Source organism: Cetorhinus maximus, chromosome 21 (genome assembly GCF_964194155.1).
Source record: "Cetorhinus maximus chromosome 21, sCetMax3.hap1.1, whole genome shotgun sequence".
Classification (NCBI taxonomy): Eukaryota; Metazoa; Chordata; class Chondrichthyes; order Lamniformes; family Cetorhinidae; genus Cetorhinus; species Cetorhinus maximus.
Window position 1 is genome coordinate 57,712,922 of NC_135899.1, and position 13,913 is coordinate 57,726,834.

A 13,913-nucleotide genomic window follows, 5' to 3' on the forward strand; every position below is an offset into this window, starting at 1 on the left:
GATCAGATTGAGTGTGAAATGACGCGCGATGATGTCAGCCGAGCGTGCTGAGGTCAACGTGCAGTTGCACGATAGTTCGGTCAGCAGGTGCGCACTGGAGTCAGCATCGCCCCGCCAACAATTAAAAGCCCTGTAAAGGCCATTAAGTTATCAATTGAGTTTAATTTTTCACTGCCCATCCAACCTAATAGTTGGCGGGCAGGCAAAAAGGCCAAGCAGCCTTTGCATTTTTTTGAAACCTCATTCACGGACGGGTTGAGGTTTCCAAAAGCAAACACAAATAAAATAAAAACTGCATTTTTAAATTAAAAACATGTTCCCGCTCATGTGAGAGAGTCACACGAGGGGAATGAGGGGACATGTTTCATTAAATTTTTCTGATGATCAATAATTTGTTCAATATATTCGTCATCTCTCCGAGGCAGCGCGGTGCCTCAGGGAGATTGTTCTGCGCTCTCTCGCATGCATGCATGAAGTTCGCGCTAGGCTGCTCACACTCCCCACCCCGCCCCCACAGGCAGCGCTCAGTGCTGCCATTCGCGTATCACACTGGGTGGCCCTTAATTGGCTCGCCCGTGTAAAATCGCGCAGTGCTGCCGATCGCGGACAGCGGTCAGCTTCCCGACTGCACCTGCCCATCACCGCCAATCCTACATGCCAAGGGCAAACTCTGCCCCTAATGTGTAGCCACTTCCCTCGATACCCCCCCAACTCCTGCATGTGCTTGTGCGGTACCTTCAACTGCAGGGCAGCCCTTGCCCCATCCCCCCAATCGCATCAACTGCAGGGCAGCCCTTGCCGCCTTCTCCGAATGCGCCTCAACCCTGAAGTGCACCAGGCGACCTGGGCAAGTGCTCCGCAATGTTACTCTGTACTCACCTCCAGTTCCCCGCTAAGTGCAGCCCACCAAGTGCACACCTATTGTATGTGTGAAACGCGTCAGGTGGACGATCCAGCAGGGCGGGGGTGGGGGGGTGGATGATTCCAAAGGGCTATGTTTATAATGATATGGAAATATATTACAATGAGGCTCCTGACGTCCGATGGCAGGATACATGGCCTGCCATCGACGGGTAGAGCAGATAATCGCAAATTGGTTTCACGACATCATGAAACCAATTTTTGGCCTTCTTGCCATATTGTCTGCTCACACCACCGAACTCACCCGACGTCAGCGGGTACAGACGATTTTCCCCAAAGTCTTTGAATACTTTTTAAGGCAGAAGTGGATAGATTTGTGGGTGATAGGTTCTTGGGGATAGGCGGGATGCAGATTGGAGGTTACCATCAGATCAGCCATGATCTTATTGAATGGCGGAGCAGGCTCGAGGGGCTGAATGGCCTATTCCTGCTCCTTGTTCATATGAATGGAGATGGACCATGTGAAAGTGAGGGAGGGATGGAAATGAGAAGCAAAGTTGATTATATTTTCAAATCCATGCCAAAAGCATCGATATTCTGGAAAAGTAGGTGAGGGGGCGGATCTGTGTAGGCTTAGAATAAAGAATGTTTCACACTTCCCACAAAAAAGGCAGGCATGGCTGGTACCCACACTGGTTCCCATGGCAACACCTCTTATTTGGAGGAAGTGAGTGGCCCAAATGAGCTGCAGTAAAGTTCATAAACTGTACTGAAGAATTCAGAAACAAGGTGCAGATATTTGCATTCTGCAATACTGTAACACATGGTGTGTTTCTCGCTTCGCTCCGGACCCTTGTCACAGAGTTGGTTTCTCAGCTCGTTTGTCGAGCTTCTCTATGTTTATCCTTTCAAAGAGTTTTTTAATACTCTTTCAGGTGAAGATCGATTTTCTTCTAGATTTTGAGCCCAGTCCCCAGAGCCCACTAAGTATGTTGCAACAGCACACAGGTCAGATACAGGGAGCCACTCCATTATTGCTGGTTACAAAATATTCCTTCACAACAATCTCAAAAGAATGAATTCTACTGCATCATTATTTTCCACAGAATTGGTCCTCAGGGCTTTCTTGAGTGAGACTGCAATTAGCACTGAATTATGGAATGATCTGTGCACCATGAGGACATCTGGAAGGATCTTTCAGCTACAGTGAGAGTGCCTGAACTCAGAGAGAGGCTTTCATCCCAGTTTCAGGGATTGGATTCAAATCCAGCTTCTGAAACCGAAAGGCATGCTAATGCTCTGTGCAACTCAGGCCCCACCACACTTCCACCATTTCAGTTGATTTTAAGCATCTGGTACCTGAAGGATATGAAATAATCATATTTCATAATCATTTCAATAATCATAATCAATAATCAAGGGTCACCCTTGTCCTCACTTTTCACCCCTCCAGCCTCCGGGTTCAAAGGATCATCCTCCGCCATTTCTGCCAACTCCAGCATGATGCCACCACCAAACACATCTTCCCCTCACCCCTGCCTGTCAGCATTCCATAGGGACCGTTCCCTCCGGGACACCCTGGTCCACTCCTCCATCACCCCCAACACCTTATCCCCTTCCCACAGCATCCTCCCAGGCAATCGCAGAAGGTGCAACACCTGCCCCTTTACCTCCTCCCTCCTCACCATCCAAGGGCACAAACAGTCCTTTCAGGTGAAGCAGCACTTCACTTGTACCTCCTTCAATTTGGTCTACTGCATCCGCTGCTCCCAATGTGGTCTCCTCTACATCGGGGATGCTTTGCGGAACACCTCCGGTCTGTCCCCAAGCATGACCCAGACATTCTGGTCGCTTGCCATTTCAACACTCCACCCTGCTCTCATACCCACATGCCTGGCCTTGGCCTGTTGCAATGTTCCAGTGAAGCCCAATGCAAACTGGAGGAACAGTGCCTCATCCTCCGATTAGGCACTTTACAGCCTTCTGGACTGAATATTGAGTTCAACAACTTCAGATCATGAACTCTCTCCTCCATCCTCACCCCGCCTTTTATCCCCTTTATTCTACATTCATTTTTATTTTCTATCCACTTATTTTATTTTTATTTTTATTCATTTATCCATAGTTTTACCCCCTTTTTTATCCCATTTTCTATCCTATTTTTTCCCCCACCACTGCCCCCTCCCCCCACCTCACCCCCTACTGGGCCATCTGTCACTTGTTCCATGTTGCTCTTTCACACAATGCTACCCTTTTCTGCTATAATCACATTCTGCTTTCTTACCTTTACTCCACCATTAGCACATTTTTTAGCACTAACCACTACCATTAACAATCCCTTTGTCCTTTATTTCATGACATCTTTGTCGGTCCCTCCTTTATCCCCAACTATCGCTGGCCTCATCCAGCTCCACCAGCCCCAGCCCCCTCCCTTAAACAGTATAAATTTAAATAACATTTCCACTTCTCTTTAGCTCTGAAGAAGGGTCATGTGGACTCGAAACATTAGCTTTGTTTTTCTCTCTCCACAGATGCTGTCAGACCTGCTGAGTTTTTCCAGTGTTTCCTGTTTTTGTTTCAGATTTCCAGCATTAGCAGTATTTCGCTTTTACCTATAAAATAATCAATAATCAAACAAGTGAGTTTTGTGCAGCAACAACATACAGAGATCTAAAGAAGATACTCAATGTGGTAATGGCATAGTGCTGCAGTTGTATAGATTATATGCTGTGAAAATGCTGTAAGAGCAAATTCTGCAAGCTATAGGGATATGAAAAGCACAACAGGGACTTTTCTGTTCGCCAGTCTGACAAACAGACCTAATATTTTGTACTGAGCCTTGCCAAGCCTACAATTATATGTTAACCAGAGATTTATTTTACTGGTTAATATATTGTCTGCCTTTTCTTGTAGTATTTCTGATATTTATCCATTTTTGGGTGCCCTATACACCACACAACCAGAAGTACCAGTGTAGGTTGGCGCCCAGATTTTGTTCCCAGAACAACTCCATTCCCCTCTTCCTTGCTAATCACTCGTTTTGTTACCAACTAAATGCAATCTGTGCAGATTGAAGGACAAGTGAAGTTTGGTTTTCCACACAAGAATTTTTCAATAAGTAATGGTAGAACTCCTTCATATTTTTGTCAATGCTACAAACAGAATTGGATGAGTCTGTGAAGTTTTATTAATAGCTATTGACTTTGCTTAACAAATGTACCAAGGAAATTTCTTTACAACTCCGTTAACCTCTGGCTGATTCTTAAGCAGGTTATGGGGGTGAAATTGGTGCATGCCAAAAGCACGAAGCAGACTTGGAGAACTGGGCCTGATATTTTTTTCTTCTTTTAGTGAGATACAACTGGGCACTGTCCAAAACGAGCTAACAATTGTTCTGAATGTGAACAGCTAAGCTAGGTTTCTCAAGGGACAGATTCAGATTTATTTGCAGCCCCACTGATTTGTACTGTCATTCTCATCAATGGTTTCCAGCAGCTTCATTTCATTTGTTTCTCTTGCATTGACAATATTTGCAATGCCACTGTGGAGATGCTGTCTCGTTGGCTGGAAGTCAATCAATAGCACAGCAAATAATTATTGTTATGATTTTTTTTAATGGAAAATGGTTAATAAAATAATTTGAATTAGACATTTGATTATTCTGCCTGAAATATAAAATAAAATGAGCACTCACTGTCTTAAACTAAAATGTTCAAATTAAAATCATAACCAATAGACCAAGAAACAAAAAATAAGAACATAAGAAATAGGAGCAGCAGTAGGCCATTTGGCCCCTCAAGCCTGCCCCACTATTCAATAACATCATGGCTGATCTGCCTGAGACCTCAACTCCTTTTGTGCCTCACAGTCCTCAACTCTCCGATATTTCAAAAATCTATCTACTTCCTCTTTAAATACTTTCAGTGATCTAGCCTCCACAACTCTCTGGGGTAGAGAATTCCAGACATTCACTCCGAGAGAAGAAATTCCTCCACATCTCAGTTTTAAATGAATGTTCCCTTATTCTGTAACTACGTCCCCTAGTTCAAGATTCCCCCACTAGTGGAAACATCTTCTCAACATTTACCCTGTCAAGCCCCTCAGAATCTTATACATTTAAATAAGATCACCCCTCATTCTTCTAAACTTTAATAAATAAAGGCCTAACCTGCTTCTTGATAAGTCAACCCCTTCATCCCAGGAATCAGCCTAGTGAATCTATTTTGAACTGCCTCCAATGGCAGTATATCCTTTCTTAAATACAGAGACCAAAACTGTACACAGTACTCTAGGTGCAGCCTCACCAACACCCTGTACAGTTGTAACAAGACTTCCCAATTTTTAAACTCCAACCCCTGAACAATACAGGCCAAAATTCCATTTGCCTTCTTAATTTCTTGCTGCACCTGCATGCTAACTTTTTGTGTTTCATGCACAAGAACACCCAGATCCCTCTGTGCTGCACTTTTTTGGAGTCCCTCTCCATTTAAATAATAGTTTGCCTTTTGATTCTTCCTGCCAAAGTGCACGACCTCACACTTTCCTACATTAAACTCCATCTCCAAGTTTTTGCCCACTCACTCAACCTATCTATATCCCTTTGCAGATTCCTTATGTCCTCATTGTAACATGCCCTCCCACCTATTTTTGTATCATCAGCAAACTTGGATATATTACACTCTGCTCCCTCCTCCAAGTCATTAATATAGATAGTAAATAATTGAGGTGCTAGGACTGATCCTTGTGGCACTCCACTAGTCACATCTTTCCAACCTGAAAAAGACCCATTAATCCCAACTCTCTGTCTTCCGTGTGTTAACCAATCCTCAATTCTAAATAATACATTACCCTCAATACAGTTGAGGACACTGATTTGAGACCCGAGTTGCTTGCCCTCAAACTAAATTTGAAATTCTACCATGTTGTGATCGCTATCCACTAGAGGATCCTTAACTTCGATATCGCTTATTAATCCTACCTCATCACACATTACTACATCTAAAATAGCCTGCTCCCAGGTAGGTTCTGCAACCTATTGATCTAAGTGACAATCCTTGATGCACTCAAAAATAGAAATCATCTACACATTACTGGGGAGGAATTTCCTATGGGAACTCCCAGCCTCTCACTATAAATTCAGTACAAGACCTGTGGAATTCCCAAAGAAGCAATGCAAGCTGTCATTGTGGGGGGAGATTGTCAGAAACTTTGACAGTTAGGGGATGAATTTCTGCACTGGTTCTCCGACTAGCCCATCGTAACTCCAGTGGCAAACCTTTAGAAACTTTGAAAAATACTGCATGCATAATTTATGCTTATTCCTGTTGTTTCAGCAGCTCTTCTGCTGAAGGTAAGGTGAATGAATTGTAGAATCCCCCCTATAGAAATTCATTGCTCAGTTCTTTGTAAGAGTTCCTGGTGCTGATATTCCTGTTTTGAAAGAGCTTTGATATCAATGCTGCCTCTTTGAAAGAGGCCCCAAAGGTGAAAATCCCTCCTCAAAAGGGCCTCTGATAATGAAACAAGAAAGCTCTTCCAGTCCTATAACCTTCCAAGGTACCCATGCTCCTCCACTTCTGGCCTTTTGAGCATTCCCGATTTTAATCACTCCACCATTCACGACCATGCTCCAGCTGCAAAAGCTCTAAACTCTGGAATTCCCTCCTTAAACCTCGGTACACTCCTTCTCTCTTTACTCTTCTAACAAACTCCATTAAACCTATCTCATTGAGCAAACTTTTGGTTATCTGCACTAACATTGCCTTATGTGACCCAGTGTCAAATTCTGACTGATAATGCCCCTGTGAAGCACCTTGGAGCATCTTACTGCATTAAAGGTGTTATATGAAAGCAAATTGGCGGTGTTGTAGACTTTCTCTTCAGCACCAGTAAGTCCATTAAACTTTTCAAATATGTTTTTTTTTCTGTCACATTGCAACTTGAAACCCAGGTGCATTTTTCTAATATACTGAATCTTCACTGAGCTTATATAAAGTCGTTTATATCATTTCATTGCAGCTTGAAAACTATATTCAGGACAGCGTGAAGACTGAGATAGTGGAGATCCAGAGGAATGTGGTGCAGAACCAGACGGCAGCCATGTTAGAAATAGGAACTAATCTCCTGACTCAAACTGCAGAACAGACTCGCAAACTCACTGATGTGGAAACACAGGTAATCCTTTCACTTAACCAAGTGGCATTAAAAAAAAAAATCATTCACCGTCTCTCAATAATCTGTGGTTCTCAACTAATTATGTGGCAAACTTCAAAATAGTTTTAAGATTTATTTGAATTTGAAGAATAAGTAAGGGTTGACGTTGTTTCCGAAACTGGAATGCACCAGGTTGGATTTATTCTTAGTTGGCCCAGTTTGGATATATCTACTGCCCTTGCATTGAAGCAGTAGCACTTTTGATCACAACCACTTACAGTTGAAGCCTTTAAACCATAGCCTTAAATTGCAAATGCTCACAATCCAGATTATAGGATTAAAAAGATCACATTACGCATATTCCTGACCACTAATTGCTCCTTGCATAGCACACTTTGACTACCGTCTGTTTCCCGAATGAAAGACTGTTTATTTTCTGTTTTGTACAGTTAAGACCACAATTTCTTCTTTGTTAAACACACTCGAGGTAAACATTTACCTTCCTTGCATCATCATTTATTAGCTGAGTATTGTACTTCTGACTTGTCCTTTATTTTTCAGGAAGCTCCCCTTTATTTTCTACGTTGCATACTTCCAGCTAATTATAATCTTCAATTACATTCATGGTTTTCCAGTGTTTCACTTTATGAGCTTGGTGAATATGGAAGAACTTTAGGATTAGACAATTAGAAATTTCCAGATTCCTCCTTTGAATATTCATAGGCGTAAATGAGTCATTATTCATGGAGGTCCTGCAGCATTGCCCAAGGAAAATGGGTTACAATTACATCTGTTTACAATCAAGGAGTTTACAAAGTACTATCTCATTTTTATATATGGCAGATGAAGTAATACTTAAATGTGTTGGTTGACGTGATATTAGAAAACACAATAAATGTTTCAAAATGTTGTGTGGACAAAATGCAAATTTTATCTAAAAATAAACACAATCACCAGACAAAGACTGGAAGAGGCAGTGGAACCAGTTGGGGATAGGAAACAGGTTAGGGGAGCTGAGGGAGTCAGAGGCAACAGCTGCAGGGTAGTATGGTAGTGCCAGGAGCAAGAGGAAAAGGTCAAGGAACCCAAGGAGGCGGGGCAGAACAACAAGCAGGTCACCAGGGAAGGGCCAAGATCCGTGGTGGATTCAAGATGTGTTGGATTGGTGGCAAGAAAAGCAGGAAATCAGAAAAGGCCAAAGAGAAACCATAAGACCATAAGACATAGGAGCAGAAATTAGGATGATCGGCCCATTGACTCTGCTCCGCCATTCAATCATGGCTGATAAGTTTCTCAACCCCATTCTCCCGCCTTCTCCCCGTAACCTTTGATCCCCTTACCAATCAAGAACCTATCTATCTCGGTCTTAAATACACTTAATGACCTGGCCTCCACAGCCTTCTGTGGCAATGAATTCCATAGATTCACCACTCTCTGGCTAAAGAAGTTTCTCCTCATCTCTGTTCTAAAAGGTCTTCCCTTTACTCTGAGGCTGTGCCCTCGGGTCCTAGTCTCTCCTACTAATGGAAACATCTTCCCCATGTCCACTCTATCCAGGCCTTTCAGTATTCTGTAAGTTTCAATCAGATCCCCCCTAATCCTTCTAAACTCCAACGAGTATAGACCCAGAGTCCTCAAATGTTCCTCATATGTTAAGCCTTTCATTCCTGGGATCATTCTTGTGAACGTCCTCTGGACCCTCTCCAGGGTCAGCACATCCTTCCTGAGTTACGGGGCCCAAAATTGCTCACAATATTCTAAATGTGGTCTGACCAGAGCCTTATAAAGCCTCAACAGCACATCCCTGCTTTTATATTCTAGTCCTCTCGAAATAAATGCCAACATTGCATTTGCCTTCCTAACTACCGACTCAACCTGCAAATTAACCTTAAGAGAATCCTGGACTAGGGCTCCCAAGTCCCTTTGCACTCCAGATTTCTGAATTCTCTCACCATTTAAAAAATAGTCTATGCCTCTATTCTTCCTATCAAAGTGCATGACCTCACACTTCCCCACGTTGTATTCCATCTGCCACTTCTTTGCCCATTCTCCCAACCTGTCCAAATCCTTCTGCAGCCTCCCCGCCTCCTCAATACTACCTGTCCCTCCACCTATCTTTGTATCACCTGCAAACTTAGCCAGGATGCCCTCAGTTCCTTCATCTAGATCATTAATGTATAAAGTGAAAAGTTGTGGTCCCAACACTAACCCCTGCAGAACTCTACTAGTCACCGGCCGCCATCCTGAGAAGGACCCCCTTATCCCCACTCTCTGCCTCCTGCCAGACAGCCAATCTTCTATCCATGCTAATACCTTGCCTCTAACACCATGGGCTCTTATCTTACTGAGCAGCCTCCTGTGCGGCACCTTGTCAAAGGCCTTCTGGAAGTCCAAGTAGATAACATCCATTGGCTCTCCTTTGTCTAACCTACTCGTTACCTCCTCAAAGAATTCTAACAGGTTTGTCAGGCATGACCTCCCCTTGACGAAACGATGCTGACTTTGCCCGATTTTACCATGCACTTCCAAGTATTCTGAAATCTCATCCTTAATAATGGACTCTAAAATCTTACCAACGACCGAGGTCAGGCTAATCGGCCTGTAATTTCCCATCAAACAGACAAGACAAGCAGAGCTAAGGCCAGAAGAGATGGAAGAGCTTTGTTATGTGCCAGAGTAGGGTCAGTCAAGGAGTGGGGAAAGGCTCAGGGGCTGAAATTAATTAAAATAAATACTTAAATCGAAAGTTGGCCCAGTAGTAGAGGACTTATCTCTGAATCAGAAGTACATGGGTTCAAATGCCATCACTGGGACTTGAGCACCTAATCTGGGCTGACATTTCAGCACTGCATTGTTGAAGGTACTGTCTTTTGACTGAGAAATTAAACGGCACTTTGACAGATCTTCCAGGTGAACATTAAAAATCTCAGAGTGCTATCTGAAGAAGATATGAAGAGTACTTCTTGTGTTCCAGTGCATTTATCCCTCAATAAGCACCACCGAAGCAAATTATCAGGGCATTTGTCTTGTTGCTGCTTATGGGACCTAACTGTGCACAATTTAATTGTTGTATCTCTGCCAACAAAACATCATTAACTGCATTATAAGGTCATCAATTGGTTGTGCTGATTTCAGGATGTGAAAGGTACAGTATAAATGAAAGCCTCCCTTCTTTAAATTAAAAATAAGACTTTCCTACACAAAATTGCGTGGAAAAAATGGCAGTCAGGCCACAGTGGTATTGGGAAGTCTGAAAACAGACATGGCAGTGTTACCCATTACAAATAATGTAAGCAGGCACTGGCCCTATATTGTCAGGGGTGGGTCTTCTAACAGGGGAAATGCAACATGTTGGTCAGGAAAACTGGAAGCCCAAGAAGTTTTAATTCCACAGAGTGTTTTGTTTTTGATCAGATCACCTCCAGGAAGATAGCTTGATTGACAGATCTGCTTCCAATTAGGTGGTGAACACTTCAGAGAAGGGGTCAGGAGCAGCTGGGAAACTTGTGGGAGTATGGGTAATTGTGGTGGTAGGTAGAGGTGGTAGGTGATCCCCAACTCCAGTATGATCCCCAACTCCAATCTCAGATCAGAGTTGGGGGTGTGGATGGGTGGTGGAGATTGGTCCCAATCGCAAGGAAGCTGATAAGCTTTGGAGACTGGGAAGAAGCACTCCCGCTCCACCTGGTCCATGATAAGGAACTAACCTTTTCCACAAGGCAGTTCTCACCTCCCTTGAGCTGCCAGGTTTGTGGTGAGGATAGATCAGTGAAAATAGGCCCAGAAGATGCACTAAGGTCCCAGAAGGATCATTGCCCTCAGTTTTCCAGATAAAATAAAATGTAGAGGCTGTTTCAGCACAGGGGTAAATAAATCCACCCAGCCAGAGTTAAATCTGTGGCAGTAATGTGTTACATTTCACTCAGAGAGTTCCGAGTTGCTGTGGTAACATGCACTTTTACATGCATGTTGTAGTCCGGAGCTATGAATAGGGAAGTTAGAAGCTCCAATATTCTTTCCATGGAAGTTCTCCCACCCTTACTGCCTGCCATTGGCATGTGTCAGAGGATTTGCAGGTTTATACTCAACTTGTTTGCCTGTTTTTTGAACGCACCTTCCTTGGGGTGAGACTCGAACCCAGAGCTTCTGGCTCAGAGGCAGGGACGTTACCCATTGCACCACAAGACCTCCATGGTCAAATCTTTGAGGGGTCTTTAAGGCGATGCTCCCTGCCCCATTATAATACTGTTTTTAAATAGCCAATCTGCCTCATGAGATTGCGTTGGATGCCTCCTCTATCTCGTTTCCATTAAACCCAGAACAGAGTGAGTTCTGGTTGGATTAGAGGTTTTAAAGTTTTTTACATCTGATCTGATCCCAACCTACCCATTAAGGAGGGTAAAATTGACCCTATTTTTCAGCCAACACTAAGTCTCACAATGTGTGACAAAATCCTGACACAGGATGTAAATTCATGACAATTGGAAATATTGGCTCCAATCACCCCATGTCCAGAGCAGCAAAACCTTGACTTAAGTTGCTGTTGTGCTTTGGGACCCTGAGGAATTTTTGGCAAATGCACATGTGCTGAAATGTGTTTAAACCTCTGATGGGCTGAGTTCCACTGTCCAGGACCCTCCACTAAAGTCTCCAATACTGATTTCAGTGTCAGAGACTTGGGCCAGATACACAGAACTTATCTGGATACTTACCATGGAAATGTTATGGTGGTTAATACCTAGCCTAACTCAGTGATTAGCCAGTGTAATTGAACTGAGCATCAGAACCAACCCCCTAACCCAACCTTACTACCCTCCTGAAACAAAAACAAAAATAGCTGGAAAAACTCAGCAGGTCTGACAGCAACTGCGGAGAGGTATACAGCTAACGTTTCGAGTCCGTATGACTCTTCATCAGAACTAAGAAATATAGAAATGAGGTGAAATATAAGCTATTGAGGGGGGTGGAACAGGTAGAGCTGGATAGAGGGCCAGTGATAGGTGGAGGCAAAGAAGAGATTGCCAAAGATGTCATAGACAAAAGGTCAAAGAGGTGTTGACGATATTAGCTGAAGAATGTGCTAATGATGACATTAAGGTGTAGAAAGCAGGACAAGCAAGGTACAGATAGCCCTAGTGGGGGTGGGGTGGGGGAAGGGATTGAACTAGGCTAAAAGGTAGAGATAAAACAATGGATGGAAATACATTTAAAAATAATGGAAATAGGTGGGAAATGAAAAAAAAAAAAATTTTTAATTATAAATTATTGGAAAAGGGGGGATCGGAAAGGGGGTGGGGATGGAGGAGAGAGTTCATGATCTGAAGTTGTTGAACTCAATATTAAGTCCAGAAGGCTGTAAAGTGCCTAGTCAGAAGATGAGGTGCTGTTCCTCCAGTTTGCGTTGAGCTTCACTGGAACATTGCAGCAGGCCAAGGATGGACATGTGGACATGAGAGCAGGGTGGTGTGTTGAAATGGCAAGTGACAGGGAGGTCTGGGTCATGCTTGCGGACAGACCGAAGGTATTCCGCAAAGCATTCACCCAGTCTGCGTTTGGTCTCTCCAATGTAGAGGAGACCACATTGGGAGCAGCAAATGCAGTAGACTAAATTGAGGGAAGTGCAAGTGAAATGCTGCTTCACTTAAAAGGAGTCTTAGTGTTTTAGCTTATTACCCACCTGACCAGCCTGATTCGACCTGACTACCCCCCTGACCAGACTCAGCTACCCATTGACAGCACCACCCCCCAACCCGACTATCTCCCAACTCAGCCCATCCCAACTATCCCCAACCCAACCCGATTGCCCATCCGACCCGACTGCCCACCTGACCACCAGTCACCCACACATCCACTCCCCCACCCACTGAACCCTGGGGTGCAGAAAGCTTTGCAGGCAGCAGCAATGTGCCCAGCAGTGCCACTGACCAGAAGACCTGGACCATTATGGTCAGTGTCTGTACTTAAGCTGTTATTAACCCACAGTTTGCTACCCAGTTACAAAATTATGGACTAACAAGTGCAGAAGCAGAAAACTCTGAAATGTATGTGGCTAGATCTCTGGTAAAAATATCAAAATTGTTTTATATTTGCTTTGACTGTCTCTCTCTCTTTCTGATACTTGGTCTCCTTTCAGCTGTAGCTCACTCAACTATGTATTTAGTTGCCTCCAAATCAGTCTCCCAAATGACTTCTGAAATGGTAACAAATACACGTTTGCATTGAAAGAAAAACAGAAAATGCTGGAAAAATTCAGCAGTTCTGACAGCATCTGTGGAGAGAAAAACAGAGTTGACATTTCGAGCCCATATGACCCATTTTCTGTTTCTCTTTCAGGTTTCCAGCATCCGCAGTATTTCACCACGTTTGCATTGAGTTCCACTAAGAAGGTTGCTGTCTATTTTTCAAGTGGTAGAAACGCAAGCAATCAAAAAAAAAAGTAGATTAGCAAAGCCACCTGGCTGTATTCAGCACTTGCTTCAAGTTTTTTGTTTAAAATATAGAAGGACCCCAAAGCTTCACAGGTATTAATCCTGGCTCGAATGAGAACAGTTCCTTTTCATTCTCAATGATTACTTGTGTTATTTTTAAGGTTCTGAATCAGACATCGCGGCTTGAAATCCAGCTGTTGGAGAATTCGCTTTCAACAAACAAACTGGAGAAAGAAATCATGGTGCAGACACAGGAAATTACCAAACTCCATGAAAAGAACAGGTGTGTTTAAATGCAGCTGGCATTGTCAATGATGCAGTCAAAAACTCAAACTGCGAGAAAAGGTGAAGAACTTCCAGATAAAATAGACAGAAACAAAGAGCCTCTGAGATTTATTCTCCTGAGCTCAGTGCAACCTATAATTCAAAAAGCCATTGGACTAAACTGAAAGAGTACTTGAGGCTCGACTC

General features: G+C 43.4%; 1 protein-coding gene across 2 annotated transcripts in view; it reads left to right on the forward strand.

The window, feature by feature from the left end:
• LOC144695894 (angiopoietin-2-like) overlaps positions 1–13,913 on the forward strand; it is a 249,384-nt gene that overhangs the window by 107,522 nt on the left and 127,949 nt on the right. For both annotated transcript variants that reach the window (XM_078566970.1, XM_078566971.1), the window contains 2 exons: positions 6,880–7,035; positions 13,604–13,725. In XM_078566970.1, the coding sequence (XP_078423096.1) occupies positions 6,880–7,035; positions 13,604–13,725 (278 nt within the window). The remainder of the gene's footprint in view (positions 1–6,879; positions 7,036–13,603; positions 13,726–13,913) is intronic.